Genomic DNA, 12196 nt, shown 5'->3' on the forward strand with positions numbered 1-12196 from the left:
AACGATCATTCATTCATTCATTCATTCGAACAGAGACCTGCCGCATCTTCTGAAACAATAATGGTGGATATTCTGAACATCAAAATATATGTATTTTAAAAGGTCAGGGCAGTCTCTCTGGCACCCTGTGCCATGCTTTCATCCTTCAGCATTTGATGTCAACTTTTATCCAGTCGACAGACTTACTCCACATGTGAAAGCAGCAAATTGCTCTTCATGGTGTCTTCTTTTCCACTCCTAAATTAAAAGGCTGGTATTCCCAAAGGCAGAGTTGTTGGCTCAATCATTTTTCTGATTTACACTAATGACCTGTTTGTCTAAATTAATAACACAATGCATCACTTTTTAAAAAAAACAATGGTTAAAGTGTTTGCTGTCCTTACAACAGGCAGGATGCATGCGTAGTTTGCATGCAGATGTTCAGATATATGAGCTTGGTCGACCACATCAAACGCATCCATCAACCCAGCCAAGTCTAATATTCTCACATTTTCTCTAGGGAAGGATTAGACATGCCCAAATACTTAAATGTTATATTCTGACAATCCACTTTGAAGTTCAGCCACTGAAGTTTCTTCGCATCAACATGGCAGACCAATCTCTCCAGGGCAGACCAATCTTGAACCTGGTCTTAAGAGGAAGATGACCCTCAGCATTTTATCGAGTCCAAAAAATGCAGTCAAGCCTCATGTAAGAGAGGGGGTGGGGCAGGCAGAATTGGTGACAAGCAGACTGATGATGGACATACAAACATGACCCTGTAAGAAATGGTGGAGTATGGCAGATTAGTGGGAGTTATAAAATAAGATCACCACTGGCAGTAAAGATGACAAGAGATGGTGGTGAGCCGCAAAATTTAAGCCGTGGAGGCATACGATTATATACAGACACAGGAAGACAATTGAACAGTTGGGAAAAGAGAAGTATAGAGAGAGGCAGCTGAGCGAGTAGCCTTGACCTTCGACGGTTGACAAGGATGGGGTTGGGCTGTCACTGCAGGAACGTGTTTGCTTTAGAACAATTGTTATGGACCAGACAGCTGAAAGGATCGTGGAGCTAGAACAGAGGAATGATGGAAGGTTTTTCACCATACACTGATTGGTGTCTTTCAGGAAGCTCTGTGAAATAGGCTCTTGATTGGTGATGCCAATGATTTTAGAGCCTTTGCCTCCACAGCTTCAAGGAGTGAGATTCAATGCACTGACTTGGGACAGGCCTGCCTTGACAGATAAAGCAGTTCAAAAGGGAACGCCAACAACTCCATTGTGTTTGCCCACATTAAATAAGTTGGCCAGTGCGAGTTGCTACACTGCCAACCGTATCATCAGGCAGCCTACATCGGCTACGCCTTTTATTAGCAAATCAGCTGCCTACTTACTGGAAACAGGAATCAATCCACGGATGCTTCTCGCTGCCTGGACGTCATCAGTGCAGAAAGTGAGCAGCCTGCCACCAATCCACCTTGTTCCAAGGTTCCAGATTTCATGCATTATAGCTAGTAATCGATATAATTATTAGAAAAATAAAAAACCTGGACAGAATCATAGTTACCTTCATACAAATCAATCTGAATAATATTCAGAGGAAAGATCAGGTCACCTGATGGTCCCATCTGAGCACACAGCTCATGATGATGTGATTGTCATCCTCCAATGCCACATTCTAGATTGATTTATTCATTGTTTCCTAATGTCCTTGTGTCATGATCATGATACATGTACAAACTCCTCCCTGACCTTCTGGTTACTACTGATAAAAAGGGGGGGAAGGGGAGGGATGATCAAAGAATCAGTAACTCCCTATAAATCCATACCCAATGTGATTCGTGCGTAGGGATATTTCCAGCTCTCGGAGCATCTGTGTTGACTCTTGCACTCTCCTCCGCAGCTTCTACAAGAAAAAAAAAATCCAGACTGACATTTAGCATTATGAAAATCATTTGGGAAGGGGTTGGAAGAGAGAAAGCGTGTAGATGGAATATTTTGCACAAGATCACTGTAATTATTTGATATTGTATAATTTCCTGTATAATCATTGGTCAATGCACGAGGTTTAAATCTCTTTTCCGTTTTGCTGCGATGAAGGATCAATAGCTTGTTGTACAAATGTTGTATAATTGGCTGTATAAGCATTGGTCAAGGTATTCCAGGTTTAAACTTTTTTTTTTTGCTCTGATGAAGGGTCAACATCCGAATCGTCAGCTTCTCTTTGCTTCCCATGGTGGTTGGTGTATCATGATCAATTCTACATCGTTTGTTGTGCTTTGAATTGTTCGAGCTATACCATTAAATCATCTCTCGAAAGGGCTGACAGGATGGCCTGGATGTATGCACACTCGCATAGAGGTATGCACACACAACCAGCAATAAACTATCATCCCAGTGTTTCACAGGCTGGGTGATTCATAAACGTGTGTTCCATTCCTCAGATGGACATTAAACTGGCGCCCTGTCTGCCAGGATTCGTTGGTGGACATTAAATATGCCGTGGTGTCCTTCATGAAGAGTAGGTGAGCTATTGCCAGCACCATGAACAAATTGCAAATTCCTGCCCTAACCGGCAGAGAGCATTACATCAGCGGCACAGCCACACCGTCAACCAATGGTGCTACCCCGCAGCATTGTGCTGCATACGAACGGAGACGATCTCTAGAAGGGTCGACAAAAATAACTTGACATTAAATTTTAACAACAACAACACTCATCGACGTCACGACGTCGACCGATATGCCTCCGCCCACATTATTACATCATTATAATACTTGTACCAAGTTTGATTTAAAGCCATTCAGCTGTTTTTAGATTATCACATTTTTATCTGACATGACCTTTGACCTCTTGACCACAAAATCTAATCAGTTAATCTTTACATCATTATGCATACCTGTACCAAGTTTGAATTAGATCACTTCAGCCGTTCTCAAGTTAGAGACATATTACAGACTTTGACCTCTTGACCCCAAAATGTAATCAGTTCATCTCCACATAATTGTACCAAATTTGGTCAGAATCCCATCACTGGTTCACAAGTTATTCACACCGGATTTTACCTAATATGACCACTGGCCTTTGACCTCATGACCCCAAATTCTAATCAGTTAATCTTTACCTCATTATACATACCTGCACCAAGTTTGACGAAGATAACTTCAGCTGTTCTCAAGTTATCGCGGTAATGAAAACCTATCATGGATGGACGGACAGCCGGAAAACATAATACCTCCGGCGACTTCGTCAATGGAGGCATAAAGAAAGCAAAATAATATTCAGGAAAAGTATTTATTTATTTCATATATATATATATATATATATATATATATATAATGAATGAATCCATTTTTTTAGTTCTCCAACCTTTAATGAGCAAACAAATAACTGCTCGACGTTTTGTTCAGCAACACGGACAAACGTGCATCGACTGACCTTTCTCAAGAGCAAAGCACAACAACTCTATACCCTCCCTTATATAAGGGAAAAAGGAGGGTGGGGACACTGAACCACCAATCAATGCCCTTCTGGAACAACTCATGCCATTCAAATTTAAACCGTACATCAAAACCTTTGCAACACTGAAACCACACCTTGCGATGTCACATCAAAACAACCGTTAAATGAAACGTTGAATCAAACAAAACGTAGCATAATTCAAATAAATCGATGAAAATAAACAACATGATTAGTAATAATTTATATGTTTGGTGACACAGTTTCCCTGGTATGTTTCCGCATGAGAGGGCAAAAAGCTAGTGGTAAATCCAACACCTCATCTGTGAGCGACACCTCATCTTCGCCAAGATCGCATCCCTTTTTGGTAATAATCTGTCCGGGTAGCCATTGGTCTTCAGTACATCTTGCAGATGTTTTACTTTTCCCGGACAGATTATTACCAAAAAGGGATGCGATCTTTGCGAAGCTTCGCAACCGGTATTTGCCACAGGTACAACCAAAAGGTTATTGTGTTTTGCCTTTTGTGCCGGGGGTGTCCCAAAGGATTGGCAGAGTGTTAAAATTGGCAGGTGTGAGGGTAAGTTACAAACCTATGTTCACCATGAAACAGGCACTAATGCATGTTAAGGATAAGCTTCCAAGGAATGACTGGGCAGGGGTGGTACACAGGGTTCCCTGTGTTTGTGGGGCTGAATATATTGGTGAGACAGGGAGAACATTAGGACAACATGTCAATGAGCATCGCAAGGCCTTTGAGTGCAACTTTCCAAAGAGATCTGCCATTGCCAAACATGGTCTGAAGGCTGGCCATGTGCCCCGATGGGATAATGCCAGCATTTTGGGGGCAACCCCCAGTAAACGAAGAAGGAAGATTTTGGAGACATGGCATGTGGAGGAGTCTGTGGTGTCGCTCACAGATGAGGTGTTGGATTTACCACTAGCTTTTTGCCCTCTCATGCGGAAACATACCAGGGAAACTGCATCACCAAACATATAAATTATTACTAATCATGTTGTTTATTTTCATCGATTTATTTGAATTATTCTACGTTTTGTTTGATTCAACGTTTCATTTAACGGTTGTTTTGATGTGACATCCCAAGGTGTGGTTTTTGATGTACGGTTTAGATTTGAAAGGCACGAGTTGTTCCAGAAGGGCATTGATTGGTGGTTCAGTGTCCCCACCCCCATTTTTCCCTTATATAAGGGAGGGTATGGAGTTGTTTTGCTTTGCTCTTGAGAAAGGTCAGTGGATGCACGTTTGTCAGTGTTGTTGATCGAAACGTCGAGCAGTTATTTGTTTGCTCATTAAAGGTTGGACAACTAAAAAATGGATTCATTTGATTTTAATCCCAACCACAAGTCATTAATTAATATATATATATATATATATATATATTATATATATATATATATATATATATATATATATATATATATATATATATATATATATATATATATATATATATATATATATATATATACGTATATATATATACACATATATATGTATATGTTTATATATATATACTTATATATCTCCTAAAATAGCACTTTGATAAATTGTTTAACAGAGGTATTATAGTAACAAGAAAGAGCAATCAGAGGTTGGAGACCCGTGTTCGAATCCAGGACGTGTTTTTAGTGGTTTTTAAGGCATTTGTGTTACAACAAATATGGCGGCTGAACCACATGACTGATGAGGTCATCATTCATTTATTTTTCTCCACCAATTTATCCCTAGATAATGCTCATGAAATTTCATCTTGATCGGATGAAGTATTATACTTGTGAAATTGTGACGTCATAATGGAGGCACCTATGACATCATCATTAACATGTGTTATTCTGCATGGAGAGTTCTTTACAATGAGCCTTGTATCAATTTTTTCTATGTAGCACTTTCAGAGATATAGAGGTGCAATATTTTTGGTTTTTCCAAGATGGCACCTGCACCACGTGACCTATGACGTCATAATGATCATTAAAATACTCTTCAGGAGGAGGCACACCTATGGTGAAAATTTCCTGTCAATTGGACAAACTGTTGCAAAGAAAATCATATTTATTCTGTGTGGACAAACAAACAGACAGATGAAAAATCACTCACAGAGCGACACTTGGCAAAAGAGAACAAATCGTCAGGCAGCTCAGCAAATGGATGTGGACGTTCTGGACAAAAGTGCTAAATTTTCCCCACATGCTATCCATAGCTTTAGCTTTCCATTTTTGGTAGGAATCACTTCCATCGAATACATTATGGTGGCCATCTTGGATTTTCAAAATGGCCGCAATGTAAAAACTTATATCTATCAATATCTCAGCTTCTAAGCCATTTAGGATCATTATATATATATTGTATATATGAACAGGAGCTGTTTGCATTCCTTTCCAACAAGATTGCCACTGTGGATTGCCCCGAAGAGAAGGAAATCATCATCACATCTGGTCTCACAGCCATTCTTCGAGGAACCGATCGATCCATGGCACCATGTGATCATGAGGAAGCGGACACCAGGTTGCTAATCCACTTTCAGGATGTTCTTCAGAATGGCTGTACCAACTGTCTGGTGCGCACAGTTGACACGGATGTAGTGGATTCTCATTGGCAAGTTCCATCACCTGACCACCCTGTGCCAAGATGTGAGCATTTTGGTTGCCTTTGGTACGGGTTCGAACCAGGTTTGGTACGAAGACCTGGGTAGGGAGAAATCCCAGGACCTCCCTATCTTTCACAGTTTCACGGGATGCGATACTACATCTGCATTCTTTGGAAGAGGCAAGAAGTCAGCATGGGAGGCTTGGAACTATCACCATGTGACATGTGCCTTTACCTACATGACACTTCATCCTTACACAGAAGTAGAGGTTGGTGCTCAACATTTCCAGCTGCTAGAACGCTTCAATGTTAAACTATATGAGAAGACCAGTGACCTGCAACATGTGGATGAAGCTAGAAAGGCGCTGTTTTGCCAGAAGGGGGAGACAATGGAGAGACTTCCCCCAACACAGGATGCACTATTGCAGCACACAAAGCGAGTTGCATATCAAGCAGGAATATGGTGCACCAGTGAGCAGATTGAACAACACGCACCTACTCCAGAAGGTTGGGGCTGGACTCTCGATGAGGACAGCAATTCATGGGGTCCTGTGTGGAACATGTTACCTGTGGTCTTCAAGGCCTGCAGTAAACTAGTCAAATGTAGCTGCAAGATTCAAAGTGGATGTGGCGCTAGGTGCGCATGCAGAAAGGCACGTTGGAAGTGCACTGAACTCTGCAGTTATCACTGTGAGAAGTAGGCTGGGAATAAAATACATGTGCAGTGGTGTGTGATGACAATACACCGTCACATTTACAGTTGATATAGTTACAGTCCTTGCAGTATTATCAGTGACTATGGTACATTAACAGTATTCCGTTTTATTTATTTTTTCCAAATTTTATGTTCAGTTGCTTTTTTGTGTTAATAAAAATCGTCTATTGCTTTTCTAAATGGTATAGTTGTATTCCTTGACCCAGAAAATGCATGTTTAGACACCAATATTGTGATCCTAAGTGGCTTAGAAGCTGAGATATTGGTAGATATAGGTTTTTACATGGTGGCCATCTTGAAAATCCAACATGGCCGCCATAATGTATTCGGAGGAAGTGGTTCCTATCAAAAATGGAAAGCTAAGGTAACGGGTAACATGTGGGAAATAATTTGCGCTTTTGTCCGGAACGTCCATATCAATCTCCAATATGGTCCTAAGATGCCTGACTAAAAGTAGAATGGCACTGGGTAGACAGCCCTTTGACCTCACAAATAATTGGTGGTTGAATTATCTAACCTAATATGCAAATAGTCTTCAAATTAAGTGAATCGGATGAAAATTGACAATTTTAGAAATTGGGCCCATGTTGACCTTTTGGCCCATGTTGACCTCAAAAATAGTTGGTGGTTGAATCCAGTTAGCCGATATGTAAATCCTATTAAAATTTCAAGTCAATCAGATGAAAATTATGGATTTTAGAAATTCGAAAAAAGCGGTTGACCTTTGGCCTATGTTGACCTCAAAAATATGCAGGATTTTGTCGGACCACAAACTCTACCATTTCGTGAAGTTTGGTGAACATCGGTTTAAAATTGTGACCTGCAGGCAAGTATAAGTGAGCAGACAGACAAACAAACAAACTCACAAACCGGAGTGACCAACATACTTGTCAAAAAATGTTTTTTTTGCCAAGTAACAAACAGACTCAAATGCAATATCCTCTCCTCTGGCGAGGGTAAAGACAATCTCTCAATTGAAGAATGTAGAGATTAGCTCCAACAGGAAATGGCAAAAAAACCCCAAATAAAACATGCATTTTGTGGTCATTTCTGACAAGCTGTTGGGGTACACCTTTTTTAGAGGTCACATGGTCGAAGTCCTTCTTCCTTTTTAAAGTTAACTTGTAAATTAGTACAAATGAATGGAAACGCTTCCAAAAACAAACAAACAAAGTTGTGCATTGCCTCCTATGTTGGACTGGAGCATCGCCAAAAACAATAATCTTGACATGGTGTCGGACGACTGTGTTCAGCATTTGGCATGTGATCAAATATACATGCATTTTTTTTGTCAAATGTGTAGTTAATGGAAAAATGGGCACAAATTGCAGCTCAGGTTCATTAAATTACACAGGGCACAAATTGGGCACAAATTGCAGCTCAGGTTCATTAAATTACAGTCATTAAAACATTTTAAAGTCAGTTTTACATTAATTCTTGGAAGCAAGATGAAAAGCCTGTATTTAAAAGAATCACACATCAAGAACAAAAAACAGGTGCATGTGTGTCGTGTATAGTCTGTGTAATGTGTCGACCGTGTAATGTGTCGACCGTGTGATGTGACGACCGTGTAAGGTGTCGCCCGTGTAACGTGTCGCCCGTGTAACGTGTCGCCCATGTAACGTGTCGCCCGTGTAACGTGTCGTCCGTGTAACGTGTCGTCCGTGTAACGTGTCGTCCGTGTACCGTGTCGTCCGTGTAACGTGTCGTCCGTGTAACGTGTCGTCTGTGTAACGTGTCGTCTGTGTAACGTGTCGCCTGTGTAACGTGTCGTCTGTGTAACGTGTCGTCTGTGTAATGTGTGGTCTGTGTAATGCGTCGTCTGTGTAATGCGTCGTCTGTGTAATGTGTCGTCTGTGTAATGTGTCATCTGTCGTCTGTGTAATGTGTCGTCTGTGTAACGTGTCGTCTGTGTAATGTATCGTCTGTGTCATGTGTCATCTGTCACCTGTGTCATGTGTCGCCTGTGTCATGTGTCACCTGCGTCATGTGTCACCTGAGTCATGTGTTGTCTGTGCGATGTGTCGTCTGTGTCATGTGTCATCGTCTGTGTCATGTGTCATCATCTGTGTCATCTTCTGTGTCATGTGTCATCGTCTGTATCATGTGTCATCGTTTGTGTCATGTGTCATCGTCTGTGTCATGTGTCATGTGTCATCGTCTATCATGTGTCATCGTTTGTGTCGTGTCATCGTCTGTGTCATGTGTCATCGTCTGTATCATGTGTCATCGTTTGTCATGTGTCATCGTCTGTGTCTGTCGGTGTGTGTGTGTGTAGTCTTTGTCTGAGGTTTGACAGTGAGAACTTTCTGCGCTGAAGTTTTGTTTTTTTTCTTCTGTGGGAAACGAGAGTAAGTGAAGTGGCAAGACTCATGTCAGTAGCCACGATGATTCCAACACAATGGGTGTACATGAATGTCGTTTGGAGTTTAAAAACCCGCATTGGGAATGTTGTAGACATGTCGCAGTAATGCCTGCAGTACTTAAGATTTTGCATACGCTTCTATTGAGAGTGCGGTTATGAGTTTAGTTTGTTTAATGATTACAGTGAGGAAAATCAAATGATGCATGGTGTGGTGTGGTTTGGTACAGTGTGGTGTAGTGTGGTACAGTTTGGTGCAGTTTTATGTGGTTTGGTGTAGTGTGGCGTGCTTTTGGTGTGGTTTGGAGTGGTTAGGTGTGGTTTTGGTGTGGTTTGGGTCGGTCGAATATCAAATGTAGTTTTGGCTGGGGGAGTGCATTTGAAAGTCTGTTAGTCTGTTCCCTCAGGTGTCATTCATTCTGTGTGTCTGTGTCTAATTGTTAAAGAAATGTCCTTCATTTGAATGTGTCATTAAGGTATGCTCGTGAAAACAAATATTCTTTGGTTCTTTGACAAGGATAAATTGGAGATAATGTAGTTACTAAAGAAAAGTATAATCTTCACTGGATGAAATCAACAGGATGTTGATTGAGGTGTGTGTGCTAACTGCCAGGTGAAGAAAGGAGAAGTTGACATTTGAGGTGTTGACCCGTCGTTGGAGCAAAAGAGGGTTCACACCCAAAACTCTTCTTTCGCTCTGATGAAGGATTAATTCCTGAAATGTCAGCTTCGCCTTGCTCCCTGTGGCGGTTAACCTACCTCAATCAACATCCTGTTGATTTCATCCATTGTTATCCTTGTCCGCAGAAGAAGGTCGACCAACGAGCATAGTTCTTACCTCGTCTTCAACAACAATTTAAGCCTAGTTCTTCATTCTGTTATCTTCACTAACTTGGTAAAGTAAGCATGGAGGCAATAATAAAACAGGCATTATAAAAGCAGAAATTTGCAATAAGGTTAAAATTCACAAAGACAATTTTGTGCAAAGAAAAATAGGGGCAACACCCCTGGGCGCTCACCTGGCAGAATAAAGGAGTATACCACACAGACTAAAGGTATTTTAAACAGTATCACGGTATTTTAAACCAATTTCAATGTTTACTGGGACACAGGGCAGCATATAGAATCATACTAATGTAATCATAATAAGACTTTTAATAAATAAATAAATAACTATTTTGGGAGGCAACTCCTCTCACCTCTCAGTAGACCTCCTTGGACCCCAATTTTCCTAATGCCTTAAACAAACTTACATCATGGGTGAACAAAGGTTGTGATCAAGTTTCATCGAAATTGTGTGTGTAGTTTCGGAGAAGAGAGCAAATACTTACTTTTGGGGGGCTCAAACCTGGGCCTATTTTAACTCCCAGTAGACCCCCTTAGACTCCGTTTTTTAATGTCGTGAACAAACTCGAGTTGCAATGTACCAAATATCAGTTTAGCCAAGTTTGGTCACAATCGCATCAGCAGTTTCAGAGAATAAGTGCAAGTGTTTATGGACCGACGACGGCCATCCCATAAGCTCCACGGAACGACGTAACAGGTGAGCTAAAATTAAGGTGAGAACACAACAACGAGGCATTCAAGATAGGAAAGAGGATGGCAGATGTGATGCAATTAGAGCTGGAGAACAGATGAAACCAAAGTTACTTTGAGATGCTGCTCACTCTGAGCTTTGTAAACATGGCGTGAGATTGCCTTTTCATACTGTTTATTTCACTTTCACATCTGCAATGCTTTCCCCAGCGTAACAATTGTAAATACGGATCCACTGTTTATTGAAGAACTTGCGACCTCTTCCTGCCTTCTGATTTCTACCGACAGGAACAAATTGCTTTATTTTTTAAAAAGGAATTACTTCTTTTTTCCATAATACCGAATGCTTACCTTCGTCCTTAATTTATTTATTTTTATTGCCAGTTCCCTTTTTTGCTCGCTAAACATTTTTCTTGGAATCTTTTCACATGTGATCTTTGAAATCATATCTTTTGATCATATAAATCATATGAAATCATATCTTTGAAATCAAAAGTCTTTCATGTGATCTCTGATGAAATTAACATTCTCAAACCACCAGTAAATCATATCTATAAAAGTGGTTCTGGCTGATCTCAGTCCAACAAATCAACACGATAGGCCTCCACTTTTAAGTGCATCCAATATAACTAGCTTCTTCTTCTTTGCCTATAAAAGATCTACATGGTTAATTTAGCAATACAAGTGCTCTGGAGGATTGAGCCAAAAGAGAAGTTTCATTGTGAAGCCACAATACATAACAAATAAATGGAATGTGAATATGGCAGCTTTAAGGGGCTATTCATATACAGACTTGGCATTTAATGTGGAATTTCTTTTTTTTCTTGACTTGGGTTTACTTTCTGAACTCAGTATATCAATCTGGTGAGTTTCTTTTACCCTTCGGTGATGTCTTTGTTGAAGGAACCATGTCACTGATTGTCTTTCGCAGCAAGAAGTCAATAACAGGATTATATCACAGGTGGCGTGACAAAATGTAAAGACAGGTACATTTGACGATTGGCTTCACAATCGGGTATATAAGGGTTGCTGTGTTCTGTATTAGTGGAAAACAACTGCTGCACGTCTACAAAAGTTATTGCCGCTTCCTCTGGAGATGGTCCGTCAACTTGACAATGCTGTTTGTCATGGAGTGGTGGCTTTACGAAATTCTGGCATGAAACAGCATGCTATTGCTCGGCAGTATGGCATCACTCATGGTCAGGTGTCAAAGATCCTGAAACGAAATGCTCAGAGGGGTGTCCCTACTCCAATACCGAGGCCAGGACGTCCACGCAGAACCACAAGGAGAGATGATCGCCAGCTGCACCGGTTAGTCTGCAATGGCCGTACCAAGTCAGCTAATCGGCTTAGGGCTGAGTGGCAGCAACTGACAAATGTGCCTGTATCCAGAAGGCTAGTCAACCAACGACTGGTTCAAGCAGGCTATCGTGCCAGGCGTCCCCTGAGAAAGCCACGCCTGACCAGACAACACAGCCAGTGCCGATTGCAGTGGGCCAGAGAGCACCGTCAATGGCAGCCAGGACACTGGAATC

At 41.0% G+C, this 12196-nt stretch overlaps 1 protein-coding gene across 1 annotated transcript in view; it reads right to left on the reverse strand.

The window, feature by feature from the left end:
* Positions 1-12196, reverse strand: part of FMNL2 (formin like 2) — a 236656-nt gene that overhangs the window by 64180 nt on the left and 160280 nt on the right. Inside the window, exon 4 of the mRNA XM_068097873.2 lies at positions 1814-1890. Within this exon, the coding sequence (XP_067953974.2) occupies positions 1814-1890 (77 nt within the window). The remainder of the gene's footprint in view (positions 1-1813; positions 1891-12196) is intronic.

The sequence above is a fragment of the Myxine glutinosa genome, chromosome 7 (genome assembly GCF_964187855.1).
Source record: "Myxine glutinosa chromosome 7, kmMyxGlut1.1, whole genome shotgun sequence".
NCBI lineage: Eukaryota > Metazoa > Chordata > Myxini > Myxiniformes > Myxinidae > Myxine > Myxine glutinosa.